Source organism: Chaetodon auriga, chromosome 1 (genome assembly GCF_051107435.1).
Source record: "Chaetodon auriga isolate fChaAug3 chromosome 1, fChaAug3.hap1, whole genome shotgun sequence".
NCBI lineage: Eukaryota > Metazoa > Chordata > Actinopteri > Chaetodontiformes > Chaetodontidae > Chaetodon > Chaetodon auriga.
Window position 1 is genome coordinate 1,933,281 of NC_135074.1, and position 19,316 is coordinate 1,952,596.

At 40.4% G+C, this 19,316-nt stretch overlaps 1 protein-coding gene across 2 annotated transcripts in view; it reads right to left on the reverse strand.

Moving 5' to 3' along the window:
* The window catches only part of ccdc102a (coiled-coil domain containing 102A), an 81,020-nt gene that overhangs the window by 7,348 nt on the left and 54,356 nt on the right, over nt 1–19,316 (reverse strand). For both annotated transcript variants that reach the window (XM_076725930.1, XM_076726021.1), the window contains exons 6-9: nt 16,422–16,538; nt 15,275–15,484; nt 9,340–9,510; nt 1,368–1,471 (exon numbers count right to left, since the gene is read on the reverse strand). In XM_076725930.1, the coding sequence (XP_076582045.1) occupies nt 1,368–1,471; nt 9,340–9,510; nt 15,275–15,484; nt 16,422–16,538 (602 nt within the window). The remainder of the gene's footprint in view (nt 1–1,367; nt 1,472–9,339; nt 9,511–15,274; nt 15,485–16,421; nt 16,539–19,316) is intronic.

The following is a 19,316-nucleotide window of genomic DNA, read 5'->3' on the forward strand; positions in this document are numbered from 1 at the left end:
AGTGAGCTAAAACAGGTATCTGGCAAAGGAAATTAATGTTGACGGGCCACCATCAAAACCTACACGAGAAATGCTTTAAGACAAACTTTTCCTTCATTTGTCCATAATGGTAAATTGCAGGGACATAACACCTCTTGCTATACAAAACCATACAAACCATACAAACTGTATATTACACCTCTACATATAATGTAACTTGGATTAAATTCATGTTGATCATAAAGTGCCTCCCTGCACCAGCAACACAACAAGAACTGGTATTTTCAAGGGAAAATCACAGAATAAACACAATCTGCATCAGTCAACAAAGATTGACAGGTAAAATGCTCTGCTTCTGAAATGTGACCTGTGGAGATAAGAGATGCGTGGAGGGTAGAGCAAATGCGCGTTGCATCCGCAACATCATGGATACGTGCCTGGTGGAAATCTCGGGTTAGTCTGATCTGGACTGTATTGGCCTGACAGGTGCACAACATCTAATACTCAAATGCCCAAAAACTCAGAAGTTAGATAAATTTAGAGGTCTGGATCTGGGTATGCCAAGACAACATAACACTCAACCTCTGTGGCACAACCTGAAAGATGGCTGAATCACTGCCTATATTTCAAATAGCTGTGGTGCTGTGTTCATTTTCCCATTTACTAAAAGCTCTAAAACAGTTCCTAAAGTGGTAGACTACTTCCATCGTCATGAAAAACGCTGATTTTAGCAACTATTACTGCAGCTTCAAATTGAAGTGACATCAACGGCAGAGATAAATCTCTCGCTACTGATTGATTAAGGCAAAAGGAAACAAAAGACTGGCCCATTCCTAAGCAAAATATGAACACAATGTCAAGCTGAATTAATTAACAAAATGTCAGTACATCTGGTTATCAGGCTAGGTAGGTATGCTCAACCAATCACTAAGAAACATTCAGTATTGGTCATTATTCATTCAGCTAACCAATTAAGTGGTGTAAAATTCTTCAGTTATACAAATTGATGATAAAATAGGTAACACTGTAAAGCAACATTACTGAACCAGTGTGTCCATGGGCACTTCGATTTCAGATGGTGATGATAAGCAGGGTGGAATTCCACATGTTTTCAGGTCAGCAGAAACTTAGCAATGACAGAACCTTGTAAGCACCAGGCCCTTGTCATAGCTAATGGTGCTAACAGAAGAAGGCTTTTAGAGCATTATTTTTTGGATGTATCAAAGTTAGATAGATAGAGATAGAGGGTGTGTATGATTTGAACTGATGAATTGTAAAGCCCCCTCGTGATTGTCAACTATATAAATAAAGTTGACTTCAATACCCCATTTACACCTGTGTGTGTGTGTGTGTGTGTGTGTGTGTGTGTGTGTGTGTGTGTGCCTTACCTTGATTGTAAGTGTTCCAATTGTACCTGCAGGTTCTCAGTCTGCTCCACCTGTTCATCCAGGGACCTCTGCAGCTTCCTGGTCTGGTTATGAGACTCATCCAACTGAACGAACGAACACACACACACACACACACACACACACACACACACACACACACACAGGAATATAGTTATTTGTAACAGGAAAATTCATTTAGTCTCACTGAACCTTTAAGGTTGTTGGCTTCTGGGGTGATGGCTACATGAAAAGATTATCTGAAGGATAACACACACACATGCCTATTGTTCTCCATGTAAGCCCACACACCAGAAGAGTCTCCCCGTGCTAACATTCACTGACAGGCAAAGACACACCACTGTCCTATTTCAAAGCATTTGTTCTTAGCCAATGACTGGTGAATGAATGGTTCTGTCTAAAAGGGGATGAAACACATAACACAATACAAACCTACAGCCCCCAACTCCATTAATGACTTGCACGGGGCCAATGTTCTGAGTGAGTTCTGCTGCCGCTTTTAAAGAAAAAAAAAAAAAAGCCTGTTTTCACCTGGTATTAACATGTGTCCTGGGTGATTCAATCACAAGTGGACAGCTCTAAATACAGATGTGAATGCACCCAAGACACATTGAGGAAGCACTGAGGTCTGATAATGCAGACTATATCTGAAGGTGGTCTGCGATACATATGGCCACATTCTTTTTTCTTAACTTGTGCTTTTGTGCTTAATGTTTTTTTCCTCCTTTGGGAAAGATTTTGGTTATTCATTTTTTGTTTACTGAATAAAACCGTTAAAAGGCTCTCCTGTGTTTATCCTCTGTGCCTTGGCATTTGAGTCATTTTGTTAAAGTGGTCTTCAGACCTAACACCTGCGTAAGTAGGCTACACACAAAGGCAAATTACGTATATGGGTTCCTTTACCTGCCAAGATAAGCAGTGGATTTATGAACACACTGTTTCAGCTGATTTCACCATTGAAATAATAAATGCAATATCCCAACGAAAAAAATCAAGTAATTTTGAGAATTGTTGAGTGAAGAGAAACATTGTCATTGCGTCATGATGCGCAAGCAGAGTAACAGGAATACAGGAAAAGAATCCAACTGAGGCAAATATGATTCAGCTTAGTGATACATCTGTGAAGATTCTCATTCACTCAGGTCATGTTACTAAAATGATGATGGCTGCAGCACAGGAACAGAACAGTTCAGTGATTTTAATAATATAACTTGAGATACATTGGCTTACAGAGTATGTGAGGCAGGAGAGGGTCAAAACCAGAAATCTACAAAGCAGGCAGCAATCCAGAGTCCAATAAGCAGGCAAACGTTCAAACAGTTAGTCAGGCAAGCAAAAACAGGTACAGGTAACAAAGTAACAGAAGCACATGGAGGAGCAGGACTGGACGCTGGTGACGAAGGCAGAACACCTCTGAAGGTTGGGTTGGGGGCTGGCAATGAAGGTGGGAGCCCCTGGAGGTCACTGACATGTCTAGAGATCAGAACCAGTGTAGAACCAGAGACAAACAACAGGGCAGCAGAACTGGAGGCCGGCAACAGTACAGCAGGACTGCAGGCCGGCCACAATGCAGCAGGGATGGAGCCTGCAAAAGGCAGCAGGGCTGGAGGCCAGTGAGAGGCTCACTGTCAGAGGAGCTGGTGGAGCCAGACGAACAGAAGGCTGATGAAACACCACCACAGCAGACTGCTGCAGCTCAGCAGGAACACAAGGGTACTACAACACAGCAGAGTCAGGAGATGGCTGCAGAATAGGAACAGACGACTGCTGGAGCTCAGGCACAGGTGCTGGTAGGACTGCCAACTGCAAACTAGGAGCAGATGTTGGCTGAACCACCGACTGCAAACCAGAAGCAGATGTTGGCCAGGCCACTGACTGGGAACCAGGAGCAGAGATGGCATTGGCTAACCCTCAGTGTCTTCAAGAGCCTTGCTTTCTTGTGGGGGCTGTCTTAAAAGCTAGCCAGGTACCCCAGAGAGGAGACTCCTGGGATTCATCACGGGTGGATTCTGGCAGGAAGCTGACAAACTTAGGAACAGGAATTGGCTGGAGGCTATGGCTAGCTCTCGGCTTGGGCCTGGCAAGTTGCTAGCAGGCCAGAGTGAAGGCTAGTTTCTACTTCTCTAGAGCTCTAGGAAGCAGACTGAGCACTTACCAGTGGTACAGACTGGACAGACATGAAACCAACATGGATAGGTCTAAGGGAGGTGATGGCCAGGGAGGCTGGTGAACCTGACAGGATACAAACTGGATGGCTAGACTGCTGGAGGGTAACAGGTTGAGAAATTTGGACAGACAAGTGGCTAACAGGCTCCATGCTAAGCCTAGCATGAGAGCCACTGGAGTAATCCTGGATAACCAGCATGGTCTTTCTGAGATTGTCAGTCCCAGATCCTTAATGTCCATGTAACTCCAAAACAAAAAGGAAAAATCCATGGTAGATCTCAGCTCCTCCAGATCCTTCATTAGAAAGCTGATGTCTGCCTCCAGATTGTACCATCAGAGCTGATGTGCAAACAGGCTAACAAGAATACGGGGAGAAGGGGAACTGGTGGAGCAGGGAAACAGGAGACTGATGAAACACCGCCACACTGCTGATCAATTCAACATTTCGGGATTCTATGTAGATCTTTTTCAACTCCTTCACTCCTTCACTGCTTTAGTTAAACACAGATATGGAAACACTGTACATGATTGGCACGATGCCGTCAGTTGACAGGTCACAAAATCGACGTGCATTGTGGGAGATGTATTACAGTTTATGGTCACTTTATGCTTTAAAGCAGCATAGCATGTGCATAGTACATTCAATCGGTTTTGTTATTATGAAAGCATTGCTTTTTGTGTCTGAAGTCAATGTGACAGTCCTGACACCATTCCTCATGATGCCTTCCAACAGCTCCAGTGCAGCAGCTACACCTCTCCCAGCTAAGTAGGGGCCTAGGCCTCTGCAAAACTGCAGTGACAACTCTCTCCATCCTGGAGAGGGATGTTAACAATCCTTTTAACAAACTTTTTTAGGCATAATCCCCACAAAACCTAAGACGCTGTCTCTCCATCCATCCTGAAGAACTGTGTTGATCAGCATTCTCCAGTGATCACGGACATCTTCAAAACCTAACTGGAGACATGGCATGTGCCACCCTGCTTCTAAACCTCCATTCCCAAAAAAACAAGGACTGCAGGACTTAATGACTACAGACCTGTCACCCTGACCTCTGTGGTAATGAAGTAATTTGAGCGCCTTGTGCTGTGCCACCTCAAAGTCATCACAACCCACTCGCAGACGCCCTGCAATAAACATGGCCCTGCACCTGATTTTCCAGCACCTGTACTCCTTGGGAACCAATGCCAGGATCCTGTTTGTGGACTTCAGCTCTGTCTTCAATACTATTCTGCAGGAAAAGTATTCTCTTAAACTGTCTGGATTTTAAATAGCATGTTACGCAGCCGACCCACGACAGGGGACACACCCTAGACCTGGTCATAACTTTTGGCCTGTCCGTGGGTGTGTCCTCTGTTGTGGATCTGGCTGTGTCTGACCACTATTGTGTGTTTTTTAACATCACCAGTTTTAATCAGCGGGAGGCTCCAGTGAGAACAGTGAGGAAACGCTACCTAACTCCTGAAGTGGCTGTAAATTTTATCCAGATTTTACAGAGTACTCCTGCAGAGATTTTACCAGCACCCTGGGATTTTATCGTTGACAATTTTAACAGCAATTTGAAGTCAACGCTGGACTCAGTGGCTCCTCTTTTAACAAAAACAATTAAGAAAAAACCTATACCTCTGTGGAGAAATGAGGAAATTAAGCAACTGAAAAGAAACTGCAGGAGTGCTGAGAGGAAATGGAGAAAATCAAAACTAACAGTCCACTATGAAGTTTTACGTCAACACCTCAAAACTTACAATAACACTATTAAACAGGCAAGAATTTCTCACTTCAAAAAACTAATCTCTGACCACAAAAATAATCCCAAATTTCTATTCTCCACCATTGATCTTTTAACAAACAGTAATTTTAACAGATCTCATAAGACAATAACAAATACCCTGTGTGAAGACTTTGCAGACCACTTCAGGTACAAAATTGATAATCAGATCCAGTCTTTTATCTCAACAGGTTTTAACTACCAACACGTCTGGATCACAGGTTCTACCTGAGGAAACACTGGAGAGTTTTGCCCTGGTTGATGTGAGGACACTTGGTCGAGTTTTCTCCCAGGTAAACCCTACAACCTGCCTTTTAAATCCAATTCCCACACTGTTTTTTAAAACACTCTATGGATTCTTTGAGGAACAGCTGTTATACATGGTGAATTGCTCTCTTCAGATAGGTGTCTTCCCCACCTCCTTTAAAACAGCGGTGGTGAGGCCCCGTCTGAAGAAGAGCAATTTAGACCCCAACATTCTTAATAACTACCAACATGTATCCAACTTACCTTTTTTAAGTAAAATTTTAGAAAAACTTGTTTTTAACCAAGTAAATGACTTTTTAAATAAAAACAGCATTTCAGAAAGGCATCAGTCTGGTTTTAGGATGAACCACAGTACCGAGACAGCCCTTTTAAAGATTTTAAACGATATCAGGTGCAACTTAGATAACCACAAGCTCACAATCTTGGTACTACTGGATCTAACCGCTGCCTTCGATACAGTAGACCATCGCATTTTATTAGACAGGCTGAGGCACCTGGTCGGCCTCTCAGGTACTGCTTTTAACTGGTTCGTCTCATACCTCACTGACCGACACTTCTTTGTAAGTTGGGATGCATGTTCCTCAGGAACCCATGAGATCAAGTGTGGGGTTCCCCAGGGGTCAATTTTAGGTCCAACTCTTGTGAATCTTTACATGCTACCCCTCAGGGACGTCATCAGGAGGCACGGCATCAGCTTCCATAGTTATGCTGATGATACGCAACTGTACATTGCCATGTCTCCTGATGACACAGGGCCAATTGATGCCCTTTTTAACTGCATTTTAGACATCAAGTGATGGATGGCAGAAAATTTCCTTCAGCTCAACCAGGACAAAACAGAGGTCTTAGTCATTGGTCCTGAAGGCCAGAGAGAGAGAAACTTTTACCAAAACTACAAGATCTTAAACCAACACATTCTGTAAAAAATCTGGGCGTGATTTTTGACTCTGAGCTTACTTTTATTCCACACATCAAAAACACAGTCCGCCCGTTTCTCTCTCAGGCCAGCACAGAGGTGCTGATGCATGCTTTTATCTCCTGTCAGTAAGATTACTGTAATGCCTTGCTCTCTGGTCTTCCCAAAAAGAGCATCTCCAATCTTCAATTACTACAGAATTCAGCCGCACGAGTGCTGACGAGGACCAGAGGGCGGGAGCACATTACACCAGTTTTAAAATCGCTGCATTGGCTCCCCGTGCACTTCAGGATAGATTTTAAGGTTCTTTTATTAGTTTTTAAATGTCTTAATGGTCTTGGGCCTTCTTATTTATCTGACCTACTTCTACCCTACCAACCCTCACGGACCCTGAGGTCCTCCAGTACTGGCCTCTTAACCATACCAAAAGTGAGAACTAAAACACACGGGGAGGTGGCTTTTAGTTATTATGGACCCTGATTGTGGAACAGCCTGCCAGAGAACCTCAGTGCCACAGAGACTGTTGATATTTTTAAAAAGAGGCTCAAGACCCACCTTTTTAATCAGGCTTTCAATTAATTTGCTTGATTTATCTTATTTCTTTAATTCAGGCGTCTTAGCATGTTTATCTTTGTTCGTATCTTATTTTAGTTGCATGTTTGAAAGACATGTTTAATTGCTATTTATTTCATTTACTCATGTTATTTTATTTTATGTTTATGTCTTAGTCCCTTGGTTTTTAGCTCCAGTATTTCCTCATGGGGGCCCCCCACACTGGGAGCTGCTCCTGGTCTACTGATAGGGGAGCTGCTGAGGGGACGGCTCTGGCCTGGATGGCTTGAGGCCTCTGCACCTTGGTGTGGGGCCTCCTGTCTGCCTGGGTCGGGGTGGTCTCGGGCGGCGCTCCCCAGTCATGAGCCAAGGGCCCTCTCAGTGTAGATGGTCCCCAAAGGTGGCTTATTCCTTATCTTGTCCGTATGGGTGTGTGCGCGGGTGTGTGTGTGCATGCGTGCGTGTCTGTGCGTGTGTGTCTGTATGTAGTTATGGGGGCGGGAGGGCTCGGTTTTCTTCTTTGTTGTTTTTGGCCTCTGTGAGGCACTTTGTGTTGCTTTTTAAACATGAAAAGTGCCATATGAATAAATAAAGTTTGAAGTTTGAAAAGATTTCCCAGCTGAGCATGCCTGACTTCACCTGCAGGTGGATCACAGACTTCCTGTCCAACAGGAGGCTCCATGTGTAGCTGGACAAAAATGTCCCTGACCATCAGTACAGGATCCCTCCAAGGCTGTGTCCTTCCCCTATGCTTTTATACCTGTATATGAACAGTTGCACCCCTATTCATTAGTCTGTCAATTTTCTGAAGTGTGCAGATGACACCACCCTCATTGGGCTCATCTCTGGTAGTGATAAGTATGCCTACAGGTGGGAAACTGACCACTTGGTGTCCTGATGCAGCCAGAACAATTACGATTATGCCTTCTGTAACACTACAGCTTCTTGGGACATCTGAGGGTCATGTCTAGTGTTTGCTGTGTGTCAAATGAGTTGACACAACATCAAACAGCCAGTAACGTTTAGGCATTTAGAAATAACTAAATGGGAAACTCCAGTATTTTTCAATCTAGATCTTGTTCTCACATTCATAAATGTTGTGGTTATCTTGCTTACGCTCTCTACCACAATTTTGGAGATGCAGGAGCACAACTTTAGGAGCTCAAGCTCCCAAGAACCAGTTAAGTTCTAGACATGATGAAAGAGAACGCCCTCACTAAAAGATTCTATCACCATGGAAAATGTCAGAAAGACAATTCTTATTTGTGCTGTTTTCTGTGCACTGTTAGGTTGACTGACAATTCATCCAAAGCAGACTTGCCAATCCTCCGGTTTTTCCCAGGATTCTCCCATATTTTACCCTTCTCTCCTGCTGTCTTCCCGTTCAAATACTTTCCAATAAACCTCCTGTATTTTTAACCTTTCGGACATTGACAGGAGTCATTTGATGTGTTCGATGTGTACAGCAGGTGGCTGTATCTGCATTAGCTGTAACATCTACTGACGAGAAGTTATTTCGTGCAAATGGTACCTGCCGATAGAAAAAGAAGATGTAGAATGATGAACGTTAGAGGGATGTAGTACCTACCAAAAAGTCTAATCACCTGTGGAACCGAATAGGAGGAGGCTGACATGCACTTAATGAAGACTAATGTCAGTCAAAGTCATGCTTTTTGTAAAACATGTCACATGAATTTTACTGGATCACATGAAAGGAAAGCGACACTTCTACCAGGCATAAGCGCACTCAAGAGGCACAGAAACATGCTCCACCAATGACTAGATTTATTCTATCTCTCCTTGATTTTCGCCATCATCATCATCACCCTCTCATATCAACTGTCTAACTTGCCAGTAGCCTCTCTCAAAGTCACCAGTGAACACTGTGTAAGTGTTTTGATTCTGACCACCTAACTGTAGTCACTAAATGTAGAAAAATAATCCAATCCTTTTTGCTCTGATATTTTAAAGCAAGTGCTTGGCTAGTGGTGATTTTAGGATTCACTGTGCATACCTTTGTCTAAATGTAAGGGGTATGTGGACAGTGGTAAGGGTGGTGGGACTGCCCAGGGTAGGACACTGGAAAATTTCCCATAATTTCAAATCCTAATGTTAACAGGTATGACAGTTTTTTGTTTTAATTGTCCAGATGTTGGTTGATTGGAGTTTTGGATTGGTGGAATGGTCAGAAGCTGAAGGTTTTCAATAAGTGGACAAGAGCAATAGTCTCTGATGGTTATGTATTTTGAACTACATGCCACAAATACTTGTACAGCCATGTTCTTACCTCATCCTCTGCCTGTCCCAACTCTTTCTTAAGCTCCTCCACCCTCAGCCGTAGCTTTTTGACTTCAGCCTCGTGGCTCTCCACCCTCCGGTTGGCATGGACGAGCTCCGCTGTCTTCTCCTGGAACTGCTTCTTCAGTTTAGAGTGAACATGACGAAGGTCAGCCAGCTCCTGAGGACACAGCAGACAGAAAAGACAGACTTAGAGACTGATGTTTCCAAAACAGTTTTTCTACAGCTGGTTCTGGTCAGTCAGCTCTTCTGTCTCAGTTACTACTGAAAAATATTAGCTGATTAACTGCTTCAACTGGTAAAAGGAATTTATGAATATGCATTCAAGGTCAATAGAAAGAGACGGTGTGAGCTGATTGCACATATTCCTGGGCTTTAACGAATATGCTTTATAAATGTACACAGACAAGTAAAAAGAGGATGAAAATGACAGAGAAAAACTGCAACCTTCCTCAGCATCAGAGTATGAGCTGCACACAAACACACAGGTCCACTCCCATAGACACAGTTAATGTGCCCGTTGTTAGTTAGCTTACAGGAAACCTCTGTAGAGTTGGCACATTGGCTGCTTGGGGTGAAGAAACACAAAAGGTCCAGCTGAAAAATGCAAGCCAAAAATTTGCTTTGCTTTCTGTCTGATACACCTTTCCACACAAAGTTCGCCCTGGTTGAACTCTTGCACTCTCACACATCCAATAGAAATGCAAAAGAATTTCAGTCCACATTGAGGACATGTAAGTGGAAGTATATACTCATTTGCATGACAATGGTGTCATATTATATGTGAAACAAGAAGAACCCACCAAAACAGGCACATGGATTCTTGTAGATGGAGTATACATGAAACACACTGTCTGACTTCTGTTTGGGTCAAAGAGTCCCATGCACCAAGCCTTTCAAAATTCTTTTTTTAATTTCTGGCAGACTAGGCAGAACTTATTACGACAAAGAAAAGCTTTCTCTTGTAGCTATTCCTGCCTTTTGAAAAACTTGTAGTTGCAGGGGGTAAGCAAACCACAACCTGTTTGAAAAATTAGTTACAACATCATCCAAAATGTCCTGATGATAGCCACATCTCTGCGTTGGATGTATTCCAAACCATTTCAAAGTTTGTCTGTTTTGGCCGTAAATCTGCCAGGTTGTAATTTCATGTAATTGTGGTTGAGTCAATAAAAAAGTCCCTCCACAGGTTTCATTGGGATTAGTGAAGGAAAGTCTACACTTGGAGCTAATGGCATCATCAATAATGCACCAGTGTCACTCACTGCACTTTCATGTGCTTTGATGGCACTGATTCAACCTCCCTCTCTGCTGTCTCACACCTAATGGCTCCCCTGACAGAGCAGCTTCCAAGAAGCTTTTCTGAACATATACAGCAATACAATGGAGAGAAATGAGATACATACAGGAACAATAAAAGAAAAGCCCAGATCAAGGAGTGGGAAATTTACTTATTTATTTATTTCTCTCTCCATTTGGTCCCACCTATATCTTCATTATGTATTTAATGTTAGATTCTTTTAGCTACAACACAGAATTAGCTCCAATTTGTTGGGTTTTTTTTTTTTTTTTATTCTCACTCACTCACTGAGAATGTTACATGCATTCAGACGGTATTTGATTAGAAGAAGAATTGGGGTTTTATCTGTTGTTCAAATAAATTTCTTAAGAGGTAGGACACAGACTCTCATCCCCCCCAGTGAATATTTGCAAAATAATCAAAGCAAAATGCCTGAATGCCACACAAATACTAGTGTAACTCTAGAGACAGGCCAAACAAAAAGAGCAACAGGCTAATGAAGAAGGGAATAATTAAAAGGAAGGAGTGGGGTCTTGAGAAGGAGACAGGGATGAATGGATGAGGGGGAGCAATTAGAGGGGTAGTATTTTACAGGGTGATAAATATTGTGCAGCCTGCACAAAAGAAGAAAGACACCTAAAAACATACTGAACATACTGATCACATTTTATCCTTTGGCAAACTGTTTAGCAGTAAAGGGAGATAGATGAGCTATGCATCAGTACTCTGTCTCTGACTGCTCATGGGCTCCTACTGACAGTATGAATCTTGAAAATCATGAATCTTTTAAAAGATTCAGTAATTTCCTGAAAAAGCTAGCTACTGTAATATTTAGCAAACATTACTCAAACAGGAGGAAATGAAGCTCTAGAGAAAGTTCAATTCCAATACACTAAAACATATCATTAGCAGTTTTAACAACTTTTTGTTTGTCATTTTCTTCCTATATCCTTCTGGACAGCCTCGTGCATATCCTCATTCCCCAGGTTTATTACATTTTCATTTACTTGGCTAACAGGACATCCAAAAATATCCACTTCGTGAAAAATGTGACACCTAGAAAAAGGGTGCTCTTGTGAAAACAAAACCCACCATGACTGATCCCCAGTTAGCCAAATTAAAAAACATTTCTAACAGTTATAGCACATATTAGATATCATACAGATATCTAAAGTGGAAATACAGTGATACAGTGTTGTGGAGTGAAATAAAAAATAGATTCATCTAAAAGAAAAAGGTCATTGGCAGGCACAGACAGATGACATGATACACATGCATGTCCTGGTCCTTGGCCTGGTATCTGTCAGACAATCGGCCTGATGAATGAAGCAGTTTTCTGTACTGTATGCTTGAAAGCATACATACAGGCCAGAAACCTCAATATTCCCTGTAGTTTTATTATTTCAAGACTATGTAATGAATGTCTGGGAGGGCAGAGGAAGAGGGAATAAAAAGAGGAGGGAGAGACAGGGAGTCCATGACTCTATTAAACATAAGGGATTACTGAATGATCTATGAGCATGAATATTTTTCTGGAGCCTGTGTATATCTTAATATTCTATTATGGGGTTATTGTTTTTTTTGTATTTGTGCCAAATATGTATCTGAATACACATTTATGTGCTGTGTGTGCGTGTGTGTATGTGTGTGTGTGTGTGTTGCAGCACACTGCTTGTTAAATGTGTCTCCTTGACTGGAGAGACCCTGAAGTCCACCTCTATATCTGTTCCACTCAAACAAACACACGTATACACCCACACACATAAACCACAGGCTTATGCCAAGAATATGTTTACACATTCCTCACCTTAAGAAATGGCATCCTTTAATGTGACAGAACAAATAAATAAATAAATACATAAACCAGAATCACATGTGGGAATATCTGATGTACGTAACTACAGCTCACTTACCCTTGCATGCATACACACATACACACAAACAAAGAATCATTATAACTCTCCCTTCCCCTACTGAATCTAGCATTCATTTAGACAGCAAAGTCTCTCTCCCTTGCACACACGCAGTTGGGTTTATAATCAGGGCTGCCCAAGACAGTGGGGAAAGGACTTGTGGGCACTGCTCCAACCACATTAGTCAGAATAGATCGATGCAATAAAGGCCTGAAATAAAGAAGATGAAAAAAGATGTAGATAAGACTAGATAAGAGTAGCACAAGTGCTAAAACATACTATAGATCTATAGATCTATATGTACTGTATATGTCTGTGTCTATATGTCTCTATGCCAGATGTAAAAATGTCTTTTTTTTTTTTTTTGCTTTAGTCAAGTCTGAGTCAATGGTACTTTTCTGCACAAACATAACTGGCATCACATTCTGTCTCTCCTTTTGATTAATTTTGTTTCTTTACCCTGTGCGTGTGTATGTGTGTGCATTGCTAACTGCTGCATTAAATACACCTGAGAGCTTCATATATAACCCCTATGCGGTTATGTGAAGCTCCTAATAGGGCTATTTAAGGAGACTAGAGAGGAGGACTAGAGATCCTTATGGGAAGCGCTCTCAGCAGTAACCCAAACACCTAACCCCTTGGCATTTGTCACTGGATAAACTGTAACTTCACGGTAACACAGCAATCATGGGCTATCATTTTGCATGAAATCTATCTACAAACTGCACAGCAGAAAATATTTAGAAAGGATCAACTCTATAGGTCCTCCTGACTGTCTTCACCCTGCCAGAGAGGTGCATATTGGCTAAACAACTCCACCTAGTGATCACAGGCATCATTACAAGACATTAACTAATATTTTACTTAGCTAACAGGTATTTCATTATTCTCTGTAAATGAAAAAATATATACTATAGAATGTTATCATATTCTATTTTAATTAATTTTATTTGTCTTTTAATTGTATTTTTAAATGTTGTTTTGGTTCCTTTTTTTTCCCACTTTGATTCTTTGCCTGAAAGGTGTGATACAAATAAGCTTGATTAACAGTCAGCAACTCAGAAAAGCAAAGTATAAAAAGGTTTCCAGTTATGACCTGTTATTTCTGCTACGTCTGTGCAAGGCTCTGTTTGGGATTTGGTAGCATTATAAAAATGATTAGAGATAAAACAATTAGTTAATTCATTCACTTGTTGATTTTTTCAAGTGAAACATTTCCTGGTTCCAGCTTCTTATTTGAGAGGGTGGTTACTTTTCTTAGTCATGATTGACAGTAAAGTGAATATTGTGGGATTTTGTACTTTTGATTGTCTTGTCTTTTTTTTCCTTTTTAAAAGTTTTATTTACTTAGTTTTTATTCTATTAATAAAAAAACAAGTGAGTGGTACCTTTTCCAACCTCCTCCAATCCAATTTACATATCTAACACAACCTTAAAATAATTTCAGTCATAAATTCATTACTATCCTGCGATTTTCATTGCACTGATGTGACTTAAGCATTCACTTCTTGAAATATTATGATCAATGACTAATTCATTAGAAGTTAGAAGTTATTTGAAATATGTGATAGAGCTCAGTGACCCCACTGTCTTTCCATTTATTCTAACATATGATCTTATTGATAATGTTGTATTTGAGTTCTGCCATAGTGGTTGTGTGTTAACTCCCAAGATCTTTGCACATGATTTTAAGATGTTAAATGATGCTTCAGTTGGACTTTGCATGATGTCCTTTGGAAGTCTTGTCATAAAATAGAGACTTCTTATGTCAGTGTTTGCTCTGTCGACATACTCTCTGCAATATGTTTCCAATCTTTGCTTACTCAAGGAACTAATAACTCATTAAACTGCTGACAGCCAAAGGATAGACAGTAGTCTGTTTTATATAAATCTTCAAACCAAGTGTTTTGTATTGTGACAGCTAGCACCCTTAAACTGTATGGACTGTGGGAAAAATATTCATCTTTACTATGTTCACCCGACCCCACGGAGATATAGGAAGATTTGACCATCAATCTACATTTGTCTTTATTTTATTACATATTGTGTCTGGTGTATTTGCTGTAATTTGTTTTCCTAAGCATGTTATTTCTCTTCATTTCAAATTAATTTTTGTATTCTGTTTGTATGTGATACTGCAGTGTTTGTTAGACAGAAGTAACTCACGTTTTCCCCAATTTACTTTGTGTCCCAAGAGTGGCCCATATTGAGTAATAATCTAATGAATAAAACAAAGAAAGTCCATATTTTTTATGTAAAGGGTGATGTTATTATAATACAGTGATATTTTATACATTTGATGTCCAATTTTTGTGCCTTTGATATTCATTTCAGATCTTATTTGAGACCAATCACAAATCCTAAGTCAAGTTCATGGGTTTTCCTGTCTGGTCATCTGGTACTCATCAAAATTAAAGAGCCCATGTCCTAACATATAAAGAGATCTCATCAGTGTGTAGGTAGTACCTACACACTGATGAAATCTCTTTATATGTTAGGACATATACCTACTAGGTACTATACTTTGGAGAAGACATTGCTGTGATAGCTAAGAGAAATGATGGAACTATGAAAATAAGGTCCACGTCGTAATTAACAGTTTCAAAACCTGAATTAAAGGACTGACTACAAAAATGGTGGCTGTTTCTCATGGAAAAGATTGCACTTGGTGAAAGAAATTAGTTGTTTGAAAACAGGACTGTCCTTCCCACCTTGTTTCTCTCAAACAGCTCGCTCTGAATGGCCTTGAGGTCGGTGTCGAGTGCGGAGGCAGCCTGCCGACGTTTCTTGGCCAGTTGTTCCTCCAAGTCCTCAGCCTGAGCTCTCAGCTTCTTATTGTCCCTCTCCAGAGCAAGTTTCTCTGTCTCCAAGCGCTCCCTGCGCCCCCACTCTGCAGCATTCTCCACTTGCAGCCTCTCCATCTGAGGGAAAGATGGAGAGAGTTCGAAAGAAGAAAGGTTGAGGACAGTGAAATGATAAATGTATTTTAGGTGAACCAACCGATCCTTGTGGTAACATGAAGGTTAGACAAGAGGTTGAATTCCCTCAATGCCAGTGGAGCTGCTCAGTGATAACGTCCTGGTGTAAATGTTTACAACTGCATTGAAAACCAACTTCACAGTAAATCTTGAGTGAAGGAGAGGCATTGCTGGACTGACTTCTATGAGTTGAAAGTCAATACTGACCACAGCCAAAGTTACAGCTGGGCAGTCTGCTACTACATCTGTCACTACTCACAGATGACAATGGTCAATAGACATACAGCATGTGTATAGTCAGTGCAGGATGCCTGCAGTAGGAATTTGATCACACCTCTCAACACTATGTAAATTATCTAAAAATGTCTACTTCAGTATTTGGTCACGAGACTGGTAGTCCTCCATGACACACTGTTGTTTTCACATAAAATAAGTGCAAAAGTTTCCAACTACTACCTAAGAAACTATTTGTCTGCTGTGAATTATGACCATACTCAATTGAGAAGTACCTCTGTACAATAAGGGTGAAGACATATTATGTAGCAACCACTAGATGGCTGTGTAAGCAGGATTTTTAGCTTGGGTATAGTTGCTATTTAAGCAGGAGAAAGCTGGATAAGACATAACATTTTCCTGAAATAAAAGTTGTACAAAAAAATCAAAACGGAGCATTCAAAAAAGAAGTCCATCCACAGCTCTGTCACACAGCGACAAATGGCACTGAATAAAGCTCAAAAAGACAGTACAGAAAAAAAAATAGGTGTGGTGTAGTTTGTTTGTAGGTTGTGAGGAGCTTCCTTCCATCACCTCACAACTCCTGCTCTTTCCTCCACCATGCTGCTGTTAACTTCTGCTCCATCCTGCACCTCTTTCTCCTCACCTCAGCCCGCAGTTCAGCGAGTTTTTTGTCCATACTGGTTCGGGCTCCCAGTTCATCCTCCAAGTCTTCAGATATGCGACCGAGTTCATCCTGGTGCATTTCCTTCAGCAGGTTCAGCTAGATGGTACACACAAAATGTAAAAGAGCTGGGTGTTTATCTTACTCTTTATTGTTAATGTTGAGGAAAACATTGCAGGACCACAGAATTCTAGCAGTATAAAACCATTGGAAAGAGAGAGGAGCAATCCTACAATGACAGCTGAAAACGAGTGCTGGAGTAAAAAGGCAAGGATCAATGTCCTTTAAAGCACATTTGATGCTGCTTATCAAATGCAAAGACTGTATGTATGATGCATATTTCATGATCTATCTATAAACTGACTAATATTACAACAGTGGCAGGTAAGCCAAACTCTTTCTTACTAACATTAATACAAGCTTATACTGAAGCACTCTTGACATTTTGTATACTTTATGTAATATCTGCTTTCAGTTGACAAAGATTTGGCCAAAGTTAATACAGCTGAACAGGAAACAACTAATGCTGGCCAGCATATATAACTGTTGCCTTTGTCATTTTTTTGTTTTCCTGATATCCTTGTAGGCCTTGTGACCACACCTGATAAGAGGAGTTCATGGAAAACCTTTTTTTTTTTTAGACATAAAGTTGTTATTGTCTAATATCAGAGCTCAGCTATCCTTCAAACTTTGTACTTGCTTGTGGATTTGTAAGAAAACACCTTTCTACCACCCTTCTAAAAAGGTGGCTGATTATGGAAACAAACATCTCCTGTGTACTTGGGACAACAAGCCTTTTCTTCTCTACATCTCTCCTATTTGCAGACCTGAACTGCCCCTATGTGGCTTAACACTGGTAAAACATTAGCCATGTTTCTGTCAAGAGACAATACACTCCACGATGCCGCTTTAGTAATCTGACAATCCAAGGAGCTTCACAGTGCATTGAGATATTTTGAAAACATATGAAAATTTCATCTTCAGAAACCCATCCATGGAAGGCAATTATCAAAGACGGAAAAGAAGGGGGATGTATTTCCATCCAAGTGCAGCATGTCAAAGCATGATTTTTAATAGTAAATCACAGAACTACAGATGTACTATATTATACTACTGTACAAAAATATGCTATAATATATTTCTACATGCTAATGTATTGTGTTGTATCCTGTTATTACATATTTTTTAAACTCGTGAACATATGTCAACAGCAGTTAGAGAACTAGAAAGACTTCCCTGGACTAGTGAGGAAAATTTCATTTTGTGAGATTTTTTAAAATTATTGTTATTTCTTAAAACCAGTTATAGAGTAGTATTTGCTTGCTCAGCACAAATTACTTCTTGGAATTCACTAAATTGCAAAAATATTGTTGACAATTATAGTTTTGAGCTTAGAGAATTTCACCAGAAATGAAAAATCTATAGATCTATAGAATCTATACAGTTTCAGTCATACTAAAAAATCTCACATACTATTTTTGTATACTCAATAGTATGTTAGAATGGAATTTCAGTATCTCATATTAGCTGCACTGATTTGAGTGAAAATTTTTTCACATTTTACATCATGCTGAATTCTTTGTAGTGTTTTCATCTAAATTGCAGTCAAATTTTCAAAAAATCACATTAATTCCACCTTAGCTGAACATTTTTCATCACCTCCAGAGATGTGTGACACATTTACTTCATTGCGACCTACAGTCAAGTCAGAAGTCCATCACTATGTTTTTCAAAAAGTGAAAAATTAATTAACATATATTTCCACATGTCCTCATTCACATCGAACAAAATTGACACATTCTCTAGATGGTAGATATCTGTTTCAAACTGTGTTCAGATGGGTCAAACCGTGAGTCTACAGTGATAATCAATATATTGCTGTTTATCTATCTATTTTTACTGTACGCATGTTTTCTTTTTGCTCAGTTTTGGATCAAAAGTCACCAAAACATTTTACAATACACCTGAAACCAGCAGAATGATGTAACCAACATTTTGACTGTTGTAAGTATTGTCAACAGCTTAAACAGAAAAAATACCCCAGTCTGGCACATGTCATGTACACTGCCTTAAAAGGTGTGTTGAAACCATATCTCACAGTGGAGTAGACAGTAAGTCACCTTCTCTGATGATACAAAGGTCCCAGGTTAGAATTCCCAGGTGATCAAGTCCTACTTTCCAACAATGTGTCCAATTCATTCTTGCGCAATGAGCGCAACAAGTCTTTTGCATGTAAGGGTAGAAAAACAAGAAATACAATACTCCATCTCTCTAAACTCAACTGGTGGAGACAGATGGGCGCCCACCCAGAGTCTGGTTCTGCTGGAGGTTTCTGCCTGTTAAAAGGAAGTTTTTTCTTGCCACTGTTGTCAAGCATGGTCTGGAGTCTGGCCTTGACCTGCTCTATTTGGAAAATGTCCTTAGACAACTTTTGTTGTGGTTTGGTGCCATAGAAGTAAGACTGAATTGAATAGTGTGTCTCTTTTCAATGACAGTGTTTTTCTCAGTTCACTAGTTTTCAGTTTTTCAGCTTTTGTCCCTGTCATGTAGTGGAGAGGAGGTGTTTGAGGTGAGGGGCAAGGAGAGTGTGATTTGCACATCTGCATGTTTTTTCTCTGCTGTTGTTTTTCCACATAATAATAATAATAATAATAATAATAATAATAATAATAATAATACACTGTTCTTATATAGCGCATTTCAGAGTACTCAAAGAAGCCATAGAACCAGACTGACAAGTTCATTTTTAACTGATGTTACACTGTCTGACAGAAGTCTGCTGGAACAAGCGCTAACATTAGCTGACGTCAGTTTAACATTCAATGGTTTCCAAGCTTCCCAAGTCAAGGTGGAGTCCAACTAAAAAGCAAGTAGGTA